Source organism: Canis lupus, chromosome 1 (genome assembly GCF_011100685.1).
Source record: "Canis lupus familiaris isolate Mischka breed German Shepherd chromosome 1, alternate assembly UU_Cfam_GSD_1.0, whole genome shotgun sequence".
NCBI classification, from domain to species: domain Eukaryota; kingdom Metazoa; phylum Chordata; class Mammalia; order Carnivora; family Canidae; genus Canis; species Canis lupus.
Genome location: NC_049222.1, coordinates 2820693 through 2836623, shown reverse-complemented (window position 1 = coordinate 2836623; position 15931 = coordinate 2820693). Strand labels below are relative to the sequence as shown.

Here is a 15931-nt window from a genome sequence, read left to right as displayed (position 1 = left end):
CCGGTCTCGGTCCCGGGGCACCCTTACTCTGCGGTGGGCTGGACAGCACCCTGCCCAAGGGGGCCCACCAGCTGTCACCTGGCTGGGGCTGGTGGTGGGATGGGTGTGCTGGGCTGTGTGTGGAGGGGATGCTGGGACACATCCAGGAGCAGAGCTGCTGCAAGTCTGGCCCTCGGTGAGTGTAATTTCTGTCTGAGAAGAGGGGAGACTGCACGGAGCAGCTCCGGCTAATGATGGCCATCAAACAGAATGACTTCCCATTCTTGGGGATCGTATGATGGAACAGAGCTTTCTAAATGGGTGAGGTGCCCTGGGGGCACCCACAGCTGGGATGACAAGTCACAGGAGTTAGGACCCCACAGAGGAATGGCCTTGAGAGATCACCCTGTGGTCAGATGAGGGCAGCACCGTCCACAGACCTGATGTCAGTACCTGCACAGGAAACATATTCTCCCAACAAAGTGAAAGATGGTCCACGTGGTAATGAGAGGAGCCGATCACTCCCATGCCTTTGTGATATATTCAAAAACTAATGCCTTACTTCTCAGACCATCATTCGAATATCATCTAGGGGGTCTCATCAAGCCAGTGGATTTTAATGATGACTAAATCCACGGATGACTTCTTCAGGGGTGGGATTACTCTGGAGAGGCGGCAAATGTGCTTGTGTTTGATCCCACCTGGCGCACACTTGGCCCCGAAGAACAGCCTGAATAACAACTCAGTCTGATTTGAAATGCCAGATCACAAAGCGACTCCTCGCTGTAAAATGTGGATGTGAACCTAAATTTTGCACCTGTGGGGAACCCTGTGAGCCAGATCTGAGGTCTGGGAGAAGTCCAGGGAGGAGCCTTTCCCAGGCCACCCATAGATGAAAGGCAGGTTTTCAGGATGACTGTGGTTTGCTAGGTCTTCAACATTTCAAGTAACTCGTCGCTTGATGTCACTCGTTTTGGAAAACATGCAAGTATGCCAGGACGGACTGTGGGTTGTCTTTATTTGTAATGATTCTAACCAGCAATGCCCTCTGCTTTCAGAGGAGAAAAAAAAAATCATGAGACTTTAAGTTCATCCCCAAGAGAACTGATGGCAGTGTTAAAATTAAAAAAAAAAAAATTAAAAACCCAAAACCAACAAGGTTGAGAATTCAGATATTAAGAAACAGTTCAAGGGCACTGGAAATCCTACTTCCTTAAGGTAGGTAGGAAATTGGGGAGCAGGGAAATGCAAAGTTCCATGCTGAATGAGACAAAAACCCAGGGCAGCCTACGTAACATATGTGGACTCTATCCTGAACACCTGTTGCATGTGGACCCTGTCCCCGGGGCCTGTCACCCATGGATCTTATTCTGTGGGCACATCAAGTTTGGACCCTATCCTGGGGGCCCATCACCAACGGATCCTACTCAGTGGGCACATCAGTTAAGGACCCTATTCCGAGGGCCTGCTGCAAATGGACAGTTTCTCCAGAGGGACAGTCGGTCTAACACCTTTTATTCAAGCTGAGGAAAGCTAACGAATCCCCATGCTAGCCAGGTCTCAGGTGTCTTGTCTCCCTGTGCCGGCTTCCCTACCTTGCTCCCAAGTGCCATCCACCAGACATAGCCTCCCCAAAGGCAGGGGAGTCTATTTTTAGCCTGTGGAACTGGTTTCTTCCTGGAGACTCTGCGGGTGGAGTCTGCTGAGAGCCCTGTGAGTCTGGGCCCAGAGCCTGGGGCCTTGGGCAGCAGGCGCAGGTGTCCTTTGGATCCGCCTGGGCAGCTGGGATGCATCCTTCCTGGCTCTGCCAAGTCACAAGGTAAACATGGCCTGGCTGATGAAGTGCTGAGCAACTACTGAGCCAGTACTAAATGCCAACCAAACCCTCCCTGGACTCAAGAACACAGGGTCACAGAGGCATGTGAGAGGTTTCTCTGTGTCTGAAGAAGGGGAACGATTTACAGGAAGGTCACCAGACTCCTTTCATAGCTGGGGTCTCTCTTGCTCCCGCTCCCCCTGGGATACTCTGCTTTTGCTGGGGCTGCAGGAACAGGCTATCAGTCATCATGCTACCTGGCCGTGCATCCTGCTCCACCTATAACCAGCCGTGCGAGGTTGGAAAGGGGGTCTTCTCTCTGTCCAAGCTATCTCTTCCGTGATGTCGCCGCCTCCTGCATCCTAACCTGTCTTCTTCAGGAGGAGAGGGAAAGTAGTGAGAAGACTGCAAAGTGCTGGGTCACAGGAAGAAAGCTGGCTGTGTCTCCTTCCCTTGGGAGCCGGGCTGGAGCAGGAAGTCATGGCAACCCAGTGGTGCTGCAGGTCCCAGGTGGGATGCAGGAGGCGAGGGGTGGGAAGGCAGGGGAGCAGCTCGTGCATGAGGCAGGGTTGTGGGGGAATGGAGGTGACTCTGCTCTGCATCTACCCTCCCCATTAACAGGCCGACCTGGCCCGGACACCAACAACAGCTGTCCTGTGACCTTCCCACGAGTCAAAGTGTGCATCATGGAACTGCCTGCAGAAACATACAGAATGGCCAACAGTCGGGCAGGAGCTCACACCATATTATTCTTCTCTGGTGCATGCCTAAATGCCGGGTAACATCTCAGACACTCACTCAGAAACATGTCAAACCCTTTTCCATCCAGTTACAAAAAAAGCCCAAAATTTAAAGAGATTTTACATATAACAACCATCTGCAGGAACCAGTGTTCTTAAATTCCCAACTTTTAAAATCATCCAAATGGTAACCACCAGCTCTTGGACAACAGGAGAGCAAGTATAGGCTTTCCTGCTGCTCAACAATCTCATTTTGGGAGAATCACACAAATTAAAAGTGTGTTTCATGACTTTATAACGTCAGACAACAAGGAAGACATGAAAGCCACAGAGCAGTTTTTAAAACTGGAGCCTCAGATCCATCCTTACAAGACTTGCACTCCCCTGGTGCTGACGGGTGGGAACTCCCTGCCAGGGGCCCATCTCCACTTTCACTTCTGGTGGAGATGCCGTCCACACTTCTGGGCTTCGCAGCACCTGAACACACAGCTCAACGCTACTGCCCATTGTGACGACGATGAGGTGACCGGTGGTATGGCTGAAGTTCTAAAAATTAACAAGTCATCCCCCTGTTCAGCATTGACTAGAGTTGCTTACATACTTACAAAATACATAAATCAGCCCCCTTTTAGCAGGAAGGGGGGAATCCAAACCAATCACGACATTATCAACAGATAAATCCCTTCCAGTTCATCTTGGGCCTGAAATCATTAGTCAAGAAACTAGATGACACTGTAACTAACTGAGATAAATATGACCAAGGACAGTGTATCCTCACACGTTTACTTTACAAGGAGGACTTGAAAGCAAATTATGGCAAATCACCCCCCTTGGCTGATACAGAAACAGAGTCCAAGCACCGAGTAGAAGGACCCACGGCTGCTGAAGTCATTGCTATTCATAAAAACCACACCACAGACCACGGTTCAGGGGGTGTCACGGCTATGGCCAAGTCAGTGCCATGAATTGCATATGGAAGCACATCCATGTACAGGTGGCGGTGGAGGTCCTCCACCCTCAGTGCAGCACCCTGGGCCAGCACCATCGTCTTGAGCTGGGACACACATAAGGTGAAGTTGAGGTAAAGTATCAAAGGCACAGAGTGATTTCCCTTCCCTGTCCCCATGATCAGGGCACATTCAACGTCAGCCCTGCTTTTTCATCATCTGAAATGACCCCCTAGTGGTAGAGGAAGCCCTGGACAGAGCATGAGGCAACCGGGGGCCTGTGAGTGGCAGGCTCGTTGAGGTTGCCCCCCCTGGAGTGGGTGGGGAGGAAAAGGCTGCCAGGGGCATCTAGGGCTATGCAGAGAACCTGCATCAAGAAGGAACTGAGGGCTGAAAACTGAGGTGGATGCCATGCTGGAAACATAAGGATGACGACTTTGACAACCCTGGAAGGATGCCGACCGTTTCTATGTGCATTTTCCCCTTTGGCTTATCTGTACCTTCCAAACAGGTTGAGCGAGCAACGGTGGTGACAGTGGAGGCAGGGACAGGAGGCAGGTGCCCCTAGCAGGCCAGCACGGCAAGCCTGTAGTGGCCCGGGGTCTGGGCTGAGGCACACAGGTCGTGGTCTGTGTGCAAGGCCCACTCTAGATGTTTCTGAGGCAGCAGGTAACACCCCAATCATTTTAGCGGGAAACCCTGGCAGCCACAGTACATGTCAGGAGGATTATGTTCAATGACAAAACTGAATTGTGTCTGAGGGAGTTTCTGAGCCAGGCTGACTTCTTACCTTGTTGCTCTTCTCCGCACTTAACTCCCGCTTTCCTGCATGGTTTCCCATCCTGGACCGCCGAGCTCGTCAGAAGCTGCAAGAAAAACAGAAGGCATTGGCCTTAAAGCTAGTACTCTCAGAATTTTCTACATTGTCATCCATCAGAGCAATAGTCCTGTGACAACAACTGGCTCATTTCTGAGAGGAGAAAACCAAAACCTTCCAAATCAAGACACAACAGAAGCCTTCTTAGCGCAGGCCTGTTGGCTTCCAGTTGCAAGCAAACGCAAGCAGGTGGGACTGCTGCCGGTACCCACGCTCTGCTCAGTACCAAAGACCCTTCCGCATGTGTCCTCATCCTGGACAATGGGCCCGAGTCCAGCACTCTCGCGGACAGTGTCCACCCCACGGCACGCACACAGGGGCCTCCCACCTCCCCAGCTGTGGTGAGGCGTGCTGAGAGGCACAACAGGGTGACACTCCTAAAAATGAAAGGCAGACTACTGGGCTTGCTGTTCAGAGAATCTCGGGAGCACAGAAATGGCAAGGGCAGACTAGAGACCGCTTATCTCACAAGTATCCCAGGAATCTGCAGAATTTGCAAGGAAGATAAAATTGGATTAAAAAAGCATCTGATCTTCATCTGTTTTTTCTAACATAAACTTTAGCAGCAAATTCATGATTTCTCCTGCCAAAGGCACAATACAGGAGAATTTAGCCAAACTCATTCTACACCAATCGCTTATCCACTCTCATCCCTGGATGTGTGTGAACCACTAGGACCACTCACTCCATCACCATTGACCATTGCCTGGCTTCAGGTGCCAGTCTTAAGGGACAGTTACAAAGCATCATTGTCCATGAGGAACTCTTTTTAAAGAACATGTGAAAGCCAACTCTGTGCTGAACATGAAACAGCTTTCCTTGAAAGATAAAAAATGAATTGTCTTCTAAAAATGGGGAGGATTTCTAAAACATAACACTTGCCTGGATAAAAGGCAAGCCTTGCCCCCCAAGAGGCACTCCTCAGGAAAAGGGGAAATACTTCAAATCTGAATTTTTCCAGTCTCCCACAGCACCAGGCACCTCTGAGTGTCCATGAAGGATGCCTTTGCCTTTGATTTGTCAAGATCAACTGATCATATAATCCTGGTCATGAGGACTCCAACCAATGGTGGGATGGGTGAGAAAGAAGCAATGACAGTTTCGAGCATCACCTCCCAGGGTGTGTGTGTGTACGTGAGCAGTTACATAGTGGAGACCGTGAACAGCCAACCACATGTGGAGAGAACACCCTTCCTTCCCCAAAATTTGTAAATGGAAGTCGGGGAACGGGACTTCCCTTCCTTCTCATATGTCCAGTGAGAGCCTGGGAAGAGAAAGATAGTAGTAGTAATGAGTTCCGGTAAAATCAAAGACATAGCTCGAGGAGCGATGAAACATCACTAGCAGAACAATCGGTGAATTCCTCATGTTTCATGCATGAGACCAAAAAACCCCAGTGTTTAAGAATGTACACTTGTAAAGATGCAAGTCTACCTTTGCAGATAATTTCAGCCTCCAATGTGATTCTATCATCTATCTACCAATTTATTTAAAGTGGCCATCACAAAAACTTGCACGGGAAAAATGGAGGTTTGGGTGCACATGGTGCTCTACTTGATGGCATAGAAGGGGGAAGAGAGAACTTGTATTTGTCCTCTTGGGGTCTATACAATGGTCACATGATAGTGTGTGGGTGTTCTCCCAGGAGACACAGGTCTGAATGGAGGTTAGAACACCTGCCCCTCTCTTTGATGCCATGTAAGGTTTTAACTAAATATCAAGGACTTGTAAGATGTATAGGATACACAGAATAACAATGCAGTAAACATCTGTGGATCTCCCCTACCTCCATTTTAGCGATAACAACTGGTTATGCAAAACTAAACATGGGTAATAACAAATATTGTTAGAATGTCTATAGTACCCAGAGCAATCTACAGATTTAATGCAATCCCTCTCAAAACACAAATAGCCTTTTTCACAGAACTAGAACAAATGATCCTAAAATTTGTATGGACCTACAAAAGACTCTGGATGGCCAAAGCAACCTTGAAAAAGAAAAACAAAACTGGAGGCGTCACAAGCCCAGATTTTGAGATAAACCACAAAGCCATAATAATCAAAGCCGTAGGTTACTGGCACAGAAACAGACACATAGATCAAGGGGAAATGGAACAGAAAGCCCAGAAATAAAACCAGGATTATATGATCAGTTAATCTTGACAAATCAAATCTTGACAAGAAGATGTAATGGGGAAAACACAGGCTCTTCAACAAATGGTGTTGGGAAAACTGGCTGGCTCCATGCAAAAGAATGAAACTGGACCACTTTATTACACCATACACAAAAATAAAATGGATTAAAGACCTAAATGTGAGACCTGAAACCATAAAAAACCTAGAAGAGAGCTACAGGCAGTAATACCTCTGACACTGGCTGTAGAAACATGTTTCTTGATATATCTCCTATGGGGAGGGAAAGAAAAGCTAAAATAAACAATTAGAACTACATCAAAACAAAAAGCTTCTGCACAGAGAAGGAAACAATCAACAAAACTAAAAGACAACCTAAGGACATTTGCAAATGACATATCTGATAAAGGATTAGTATCCAAAATAAATAAAGAACTGATATAACTCAACACTGAAAAAAACCAAATAATCTAATTACAAAATGGGCAGATGAGTAGACATTTTTCCAAAGAAGACATTCAGATGGCCAACGGGTGCATGAAAAGATGCTCAATATCACTTATCACCAGGGAAATACAAATTAAAGCCACAATGAGCTATCACTTCACACCTGTCAGAAGAGCTAAAATCAACAACCCAAGAAACAAGAGGTGTTGGTGTGGATGTAGACAAAGGGGAACCCTCTTGCACTGTTGGTGGGAATGTAAACCGGTGCAGCCACTCTGGAAAAGTGTGGCGTTTCCTCAAAGAATTAAAAATAGGGCTACCCTATGATACAGTAATCTCACTGCTAGGTATTTACCCAAAGATACAAGATACTAATTCAATGTTTACAGCAGCATTATCTACAATACCCAAATTATGGAAGCAGCCCAGGTGTCTATCGACAGGTGAGTGGATAAAGAAGATGGGGTATATATACAATGGACTACTACTCAGGCATCAAAAAGAATGAAATCAGATGCCTGGGTGGCTCAGTGGTTGAGCATCTGCCTTTGGCTCAGGGTGTGATCCCGGGGTCCTGGGATCGAGTCCCACATCAGGCCCCCTGCAGGGAGCCTGCTTCTCCCTCTGCCTGTGTCTCTGCCTCTCTCTGTGTGTCTCTCATGAGTAATTAAATAAAATCTAAAAAAAAAAAAAAAACAAGGAATGAAATCTTGCCATTTGCAACAACCTGGATAAAGCTAGAGACTATTATACAAAGTGAAATTAGTCATCCGAGAAAGACAAATACCATATGATCTCAGTCCTATGTGGAATTTAAGAAACAAAACAGGTGAACAAGGAGAAAAGAAGAGAGAGAGACAAACCAGGAAACATTTAATGCCAGAGAACACACTGATGGTCACCACAGGGGAGGTGGGCGAGCAGGGGGAGTGGGTTAAATGGGATGGGGAAAAAAAAATGAAACACAGGCAAAAAGAGTTAACTCCTTCTAAAGCCAACAACTTGGACTTTAGGGAGTTTCTTCTCTCTGAGCATAAAGACGAATGTTTGCACCCGGGCGGCACTCCAGCCCAACGTTGGCTGCTCCGCACCCCTACTTCCACCAGCGTCCAGCACCCCCTCACTACATTCTCGGTTGGTATTAGGCAAATCCCAGAGCAATGTTCTCTCCTTCCAGAAAACACATCTCTAAGGATTTAACCTAAATCACAATTGCGTGTGTGTGTGTGTGTGTGTGTGTGTGAGGGTGGGGGTGTGTGTCAATATTTGGGGGCTGCTTGTGGACAAAAGTAGAACTATTTTTGAGCAAAGGGCGTTTGAGGCTGGAATCCAATGACAGACACCTTCCCCCCCCCCCCCCCCCCCCCCGCCTTGGAGAAGGTAATGCTTCTTCCAAGCTGCTCAGTCCTGATCAAAACTTCATCACACTTTAAAGCAAAACTTGAGGTCATCCTTGGGAGGGTTGTTCCTGAAATATTTAATCACTACTTAGAAAACTCAAGACTACCGAGCCCAAGATAGCTCGAAGTAACAAAAGTCCATGAAATATTCTATGAATGCATACAGAAGCAATTCGATCTGACTGGCCTCTCAGATTAGTAGAGATCTTACACGTGTCATTTCACGCAGGCAGATTCTCACCTTAAACGCACAATGTACATACTGGCCAGGAGAGAAAGATGAGAAATACAAGGTGACGAGGAACATATACTCGTCGATCGGGGCCGTCATCATCCAAGCGGCGGGCACTGGCTCTGCTGGGTCTAACTGTGCATGTGGAGCCAGCAGGTGGGGCCGCAGGCTGAGAAGAACCAGCTGCAGACCAACAAACAGGACGCTTGCAGGTCATCTTTATCCCATTTCATTTTTTCTTAAGTTTCCTTATTAATTTTTTAAGGAATCTACACCCAACATGGGGTTGGAAACTCTGAGACCCTGACCTCGAGACCCATGCTCTCCCGACCCGGCCAGCCAGGCGCCCCTATTCCATTCCATTTCTGAGATTAATTGAATTGAGACAGCAGGATTTTGAGCCTGTGGAATGCTGTTTGGAAGCCAGCTGACTCTGAAGCGTCTTGAGTAATCCGAGAGGTTTCTTGTGAAATAATAAAAAGGGGAAATGGAGGAAGGGAAGGGAGGATGGTGGAGCTCAAAGCAGAATGACCTCTGGTTTGGCAGGAGCTGCCACACACTGTTTAGGGGGAACAGCCTGTTCCAGAGGGGACTCCTAAACAGGCCCCCGCGGTTACTGGAAATTTCCGTCACATGTACATGAGCATCACGTATATGTCAGCATCCACACTGTTACGAGCCAGGGGGCTAGAATTTGGCATATCCCATTCTAGGTAGCAATCCAGCGTTGCTGGTGCAGACTTTGTGTTTCAGAGTTCACCCATACTGAGCAAGACTCCCAGCTGGTCCCTTGGTGGAGATCCTGAGGGAGCCCGCACAGGCCAACCCCCTGCCATGGGTGGCTGGGGGTACCGGTGCCCCGTGGGCTGGGGTGCTTGGGGGCACAGAGGTGAAAACAGAGTGCCACCAGGTACTTTAACCAACCACATCCTACTGGAGTTCTAACTTTTAAAAGTGCAGACAAGGCAAGTCAGAGTTGGGTGCCAATCTAGGCTTGGGCTAGGGACGAAGGGCCACGGGTCCAGCTCTCTGAGCCTCAGATGCCTTTAAGGCAGAAGGAAGAAAAGCCCTCTGGCTGTCCTGCACTGAAGGAAGCACACAGTAGGGCTGGTGAGGGTGAGGGTGAGCTCTGGGCGCTGCTCATTTCCATCCTCTGGTCCCTCCCAGCAGGTGCATGTGACCCCAGGAAGAGAGGACAGGGGCAGGCACGCAGCTGTAGGAATGAATGCACAGACCTCTCCGGGGGCATCCACTCAAACCGACAAGGTCCAGGGCAGAGAAGGGGAGAGAACACCAGTGCCCCCGAGAAGCCCAGGAATGACACTGTACAAGGAGCCGGAAACCAGAGCTCAGGCCCTGCAGGGACCAGCCCGACACAGGAAGTGAGGCAATTGTGCTGAACGGGGCGGCGAGAGAGCATGAGTCTCCCAGCCCGGGCCTCAGGAGACAGTGTTCCCCAACCTCAGAGGAGCCCTCAGATTCTAAGACACCATCCACTCTTGGTGAAGTGCCGCCGAGGGCATTTTTACAGGCAGTGGGGTAACGATTGTGAGACAGAGAAGGTCTTGTTACTGGTCTTCCTAGACATCGTCCAGAGCACAGGGACTTCCCTGAGCACCCGGAAGCCAGGGAGGCTGGGGCCGCGGTGCGGGGTCAGGTGGGGATGTTACAACCTTCACGGTGCAGGGGGGCTCAGAACCACCACCTGCTAAGTTATGCAATTACAGGAATAGCCTGTAAGCTCTATTCCCATTTCATAGCCAAGAGAGTACCGTTTAGAAGCCTGAATCTAGGGATGTCTGGGTGGCCAGGGGTTGAGTGTCTGCCTTCAACTCAGGTCATGATCTCACGGTCCTGGGATCAAGTCCTGCATCAAGCTCCCACAGGGAGCCTGCTTCTCCCTCTGCCTGTGTCTCTGCCTCTCTCTCTGGGTCTCTCATGAATAAATAAATACAATCAAAAAGAAGAAGAAGCCTGAATCTAGCTTTGAGTGTATCAGGCCTTTAGGAAAGTACTTTATCAATATGTCTTAGGTGGAAAAAAAAAAAACATTATAGTGGGTCTGAGATGTGATATGTTTCTATATAATTAATTAGCACAATAAAAAGAAATAAGACCTTAACTGTAGCAAGTACCCTTAAAAAACACACGAACGGTAAGAACCTGCTTCTTACAGACACTTGCATGGGGATAACAAGCTCACTAATGAGAACAGCAGAGATGACCTTAGTTCTCTACCAAGTATCTTACAGGAGCAACCGGTGGAAAGTGCATCATTTTGATCTGGGTTTTAATTCCCTGCCTGCCAGCAGCTGTTCATCATAGATCATCCTTGGCAAATCAAACTTTTCTCAGCTCCTAGAATCCCTTCTGTAGAAACGGACATCGTACTACCACAGGGTCCAGGAAGGTGATGGACCTGATGGCCACAGGCCCTGACCACACATCACTGACACAGCTGCCCTGTCTTCCCTTCCCTAGAGAATGGCTTGTATGTTACACAAGGCACCAGACTCAGAATGAGACCAATAGGGAGTTCATTCTGACCCAAAAGAGCTAATCTTCCACATATCGTAACCAGAAACATTTGACTGTCTTCTAATAACATTTTTTAAAAGATTTTATTTATTTATTTATTCATGTGAGAGAAAAAGAGAGAGAGAGAGAGAGACAGGCAGAGGGAGAAGCAGGCTCCCTGCAGGGAACTCCAACCCAGGACCCCAGGATCATGATCTGAGCCAAAGGCAGAGACCCAACTTCCAAGCCACCCAGGCTCTCATAACATTTTAAATAAATAATTGCTCCGTACTCAGTAGGGAGCCAGAGGATGATCTGTCCCTGTCATTGGTCCCTGGTGCCATGATCCACACATGTTAATTCAGAGCAATGTTTTCCCCTGTTTTGTGTGCACTTGCCACAGTGTGGGCGTGGCCAGTAGGGACCCCAACGGGAGGCCACTGGCTGGGGGTTGGGAAGGACGGGGTGGGGTTTGCACCACGGTGGGTCGAGCACCAAGCCCACAGAGAACTTGCTAAAATCCACCTGCTGGAATCTGTGAGTCATTTCCAGCAGAGAGGGGTGTTGACACATACTTACAGGAGCAGGATTTAAAAATCCCACTAGAGGGGTAACTTTGGCTTTCTCAATTTTTAGTATCAATTAAACATCCTTTGCCATTAACCATAAATGGAATATTTGCCTTTCACTAGACTTTACAGGTCAACAGCGTTGATTGTTATCACTACTGCAGTTCCCACATCACCTGGGTCCTCACGGCCCCAGCACCTGGTCACTGGGGTCCCTAGTGGCACCCAGGAAATGCTGTGCAGACACATGCTGGGGGGGGGCAGATATTGGGATCCTGGGAATGGCGTGCATTGGTCACTCATATTGGCTGAGGAGCCACCAGGCAGTCAGGAGCATTTCGTCGTATTTTGGAGGTGGTTCAACAATACGTTCTAGAGGAATTATATGTTCTAGAGGAACATAAGGGAAAGATGGTGGATTCGTGCATTTGCAAAGAAGAGGTTTATCTGATCTCTGAATTGTGGCAATGTTGGATATTGAGGGAAAAGCTCTAGAATTCAGATTGACAGAGTGTAGTCAGGATATCTCAGGAATGAGGTAACCTGATAAAGGTAATAAAACAGGAAGTGTGGGACACCTGGGTGGCTCAGCGGTGGAGCATCTGCCTTTGGCTCAGGGCATGATCCCGGGGTCCTGGGGTCGAGTCCCACATCGGGCTCCCCACAGGGAGCCTGCCTCTCCCTCTTCCTGTGTCTCTGCCTCTTTCTGTGCGTTTCTCATGAATAAATAAATAAAATCTTTAAGAAAAAAAAAAAAAAACAGGAAGTGGGGAAATTTCCAAAGGGGCATCCTTATTCCCTTTTTGGGAAATGCTAACCCTAGACAGAAGGAACTCACCGGGGAGCTGCTGGCTGATCCTTCCATGGGAGCTCTTCCCCCACAAGGGAAGACTGCTAACCTAGGAGACCCCAACTTCCTGGACACCGTGCCCCCCGACACTCCTCCTCAGACACCTGTGCGGTGCTCCCAACACTTCCCAGGCACACACCACCCACCTGTCCGTCAACACGGCACACTGAGCACGGAGAGAGAATCGCCAGCCGCCCCATGCAACTCAGTGAAGCCACACAGCCTGACGGAATTTCACCCAGAGCCAAGAGTGTCTACTGTGATTTTTCCAAAGAAAGGTTTAAAGGCTTCAGAGTCAGGAAAATATTTTAAAGGTTTTGAGGCATTTCACAAAAGAAGAGGTGGGAGGAAGGGGCAGCTGTCTCCAGTTCAGAAGCTTGTTTAGGAAGAAAGTACCACTGGGCCCCAGGCAGGCCGTGACCTGTTCTTCTGACCTTGAGCACCTTCCCTAAACTCAGCCTGGGCTCCCCCTTGTAAAGAGGGCAAACGCACCCGCCTGACCCCCCATCAGGTGTCGGGAGATGCAGGGAATGTGGCCGCGGGGGGCGCGTGTAGGGGGAAAAGGCCAGGCTTCACAGATTCAAGCAGATTTCCAGCACAAAAGGACACGGCCCCAAAGTCGTCCAAAGCACCTGAAAGGGACGTCGGGGACTCGCGGACAAAGCGTGTGCAGGACACCCGCCGAGCGTGCGCCCACAGGGCCAGGCGGCTGGAGCGAAGCGCCATCAGAGCAGGGCCGCGAGCAGCGGGCAGCCCAGCCGGGGCAGCGGCCTCACCCCACAGGCTCTTGGTTGGGGGCAAAGAGGCAGAGGAGCCGAAGCTTGTAATGTGTACGTGAGGTTCGCTTTCAGAATCTTCTGCTCACACGTTCACGATTCTGTGACGGGGAGAGAGGTTTTTAGATTTTGTTGCTCTTACGGGGGAAGAGGGAACATTCCCGTGTGCAAACAGGTCCTAGGAAGTTGGCTCCCAGCACCAGGCCCGCCAGGCCCGCCGGGCCGACGTCACGTGGAGACCGGCCTTCCTGACACGTGGGGAGAAAACCCGCTCGGGGCAGGGGCACACAGGGCTCGGCGCCAACCGCGAACCAGTGCTGCGCCCCACGGGCTCCGGGACGCTCTGCAGCGGCAGGCGGGGCGCAGGCGGCCAGACCGGGGGCCACGCTGGGCCGGGGCGCCGGGGCTTGGCGTGGAAGCCTGGAGCCTGGGCAGGCCCTCTCTTGCCGGCGCTCTCCCGCCTTGCCCAGAGGCTTCTGGCTCAGTTCCTCCTTATCAGTAAAGCCAGGATGGTAAATGCGACTTCCTGGAGCTGCTGTTAATCTTTGACAAGCACCTAAAGATAGAGACCATGGGTCAGAGGACAGCAAATGCCAGTAGGGGCGCGGCCCTCTCCCTCGGCATCTCCTCGCTGAGCCCCGGCAGGGACTGTCACAGGGCTGCCCAGGTGAGCCACATGGCCTGGGACACCTGTGCCATGACCATATGGCCACGTGTGTCACGTGACCCAGGGCACCGTCCGTGGCCATGAGGACGCACACAAACACTCTGGGGGCCGCTCGGGGCCAGGGCTGGTGATCAAAGGACAGAACAATGTTTCTTCGACTCCCGCATATCTCAGCCCACCTCCGAATGGCTCATAAATTCCCTGACACCGGGTGTGACAAGTCCTGATAGTTACGCACAGGGAAGAAGAAATGCGTCAGCTCAGGCCTGTGGCCAAAAGACTAGGGTCTGAGTCCTAACTGCGTCTCTTTCTGAAGATGCATAAAACATTTAAGTCCTAGAATTATCGATCTAAAATCTCCAGATTCCAATCACCAACCCTACGTGGTCCTGTGGGAGACAGCAGATCTCACCAGCACCTTGTCTTCACGCAGGCACGTAGCCCTGAACCGCCCAGATTCCGATCCGGGACAAGAATGCTCTGCATGGTCATCAGCCCCGCCGGAGACATGGCTCAGCCCCCAGCGGGTCCCACTGCTCACCCGGGCATGCCACCTTTTACAGGGTGGGTCTGCAATTCTTGAGATATGATGGAAAGATAAAGGGTGTGGGTGAGCGAGAGTTAGATTTACACAACAGAGAGGGAGACGAGTCCAGGAAAGCAGGACACGGTGGCAGGGGCCAGGGGTCTGGACTCAGGAAGTGGATAGCTGCCGACACCACATAGTTCCTACACAGTAGGAACACTTCAGGGCACGGCTTCTTCATCCGCTGCCCCTATACTGAGGCACGGGGCTACGCTGTGCTCCTCACCTTACAGATGGGGAAGCTCTGAGGTACAGAGAGGTTGGGGACCCCAAGTCACACAGCAGGCCCTGGCAGGGCAGACTGGCTTTGATCTGACCCCAGGCATGCACATGGCAACCTCACGGAAAGCCATCCCCACAGTTGCGGCTCTCACTTGGCCGTGACCAAGGCACTTAATTTCTTCTAAGAAAGGGTTTCTTGATGCATCGAGTCTTGGATTTACTAAGGAAATGAGCTCCATCCAAAGGTCAGAGGGGGTACCTCGTCCTCCACTTCACACCTCGTAGCCTTTGCTCTCCTGGTAAAAGTACATTCGTGACGACTTCACCAGCCTCCACTCCTCACTCCCTTCTGGGTGAAAACCATCGCAGAGCAATAGTAAATGATGAAGCTTTACAGGGATACATCATGCCACGAAGTCTCTTTTAAAACTGACTGAGGGGACTCCCAGGTGGCTCAGCGGTTGAGTGACTGCCTTCGCCTCAGGTCGTGATCCCACATCGGGCTCCCTGCATGGAGCCTGCTTCTCCCTCTGCCTGTGTCTCTGCCTCTCTCTCTCTCTCTCTCTCTCTCTCTGTTTCTCATGGATAAATAAATAAAATCTTTAAAAAAAAAAAAGCCTGTGACTGAAAAAAGGCATTTAAATGAATAAATACCAAGCTCCGAGAGTACAAGCATAGTATGAACACAAGACTGACTGCCGGAAGCTTGCATTTTGAACTTAAGCTTTCCAAGCGGGTTCTGTGTGACCTTTGGGTTCTACACGGTATCTTAAAAGACCAATATTTAGTACTTCTAGGTTGAGGCCTTATGATTTTCTCGCTCCACCAAAATAAGACTGTCAGGGATGGCGCTCTAAGGACACCCAGGGCTTTCCTGAAGCCCAGCTATAATATTATAATAAAGCGCCTGCACCCTTTATACTCCTTACTATCACAGCGTTTCCCGCTCGACCTCCTTCGCAGAGCCTGGTGAGGCGTGGTAACTCCTAGAGGCAGAGCAGAAGCGACTGTAAAGAGGAAAAGGGCACGATGGACTGGGTGACGGCGGGGGGCGGGGTGTGGAGGAACCTGGACAGCAAACCTGGGTTCCAGGCCCATCTGCTGTCCCCTGGCCCCTCGGCGCCCCACCTGCCGCCCATCCGGGGAAGCACGAGGGTGGCTTGGGCCCGGCAG

The 15931-nt window shown here is 50.1% G+C and overlaps 1 protein-coding gene across 4 annotated transcripts in view; it reads right to left on the bottom strand.

The window, feature by feature from the left end:
• Positions 1 to 15931, bottom strand: part of MBP (myelin basic protein) — a 115009-nt gene that overhangs the window by 88679 nt on the left and 10399 nt on the right. For all 4 annotated transcript variants that reach the window (XM_038525739.1, XM_038525740.1, XM_038525742.1 and 1 more), the window contains exon 2: positions 4273 to 4348. In XM_038525739.1, coding sequence (XP_038381667.1) covers positions 4273 to 4323 — 51 coding nt within the window. In that variant the 5' untranslated portion in view covers positions 4324 to 4348. The remainder of the gene's footprint in view (positions 1 to 4272; positions 4349 to 15931) is intronic.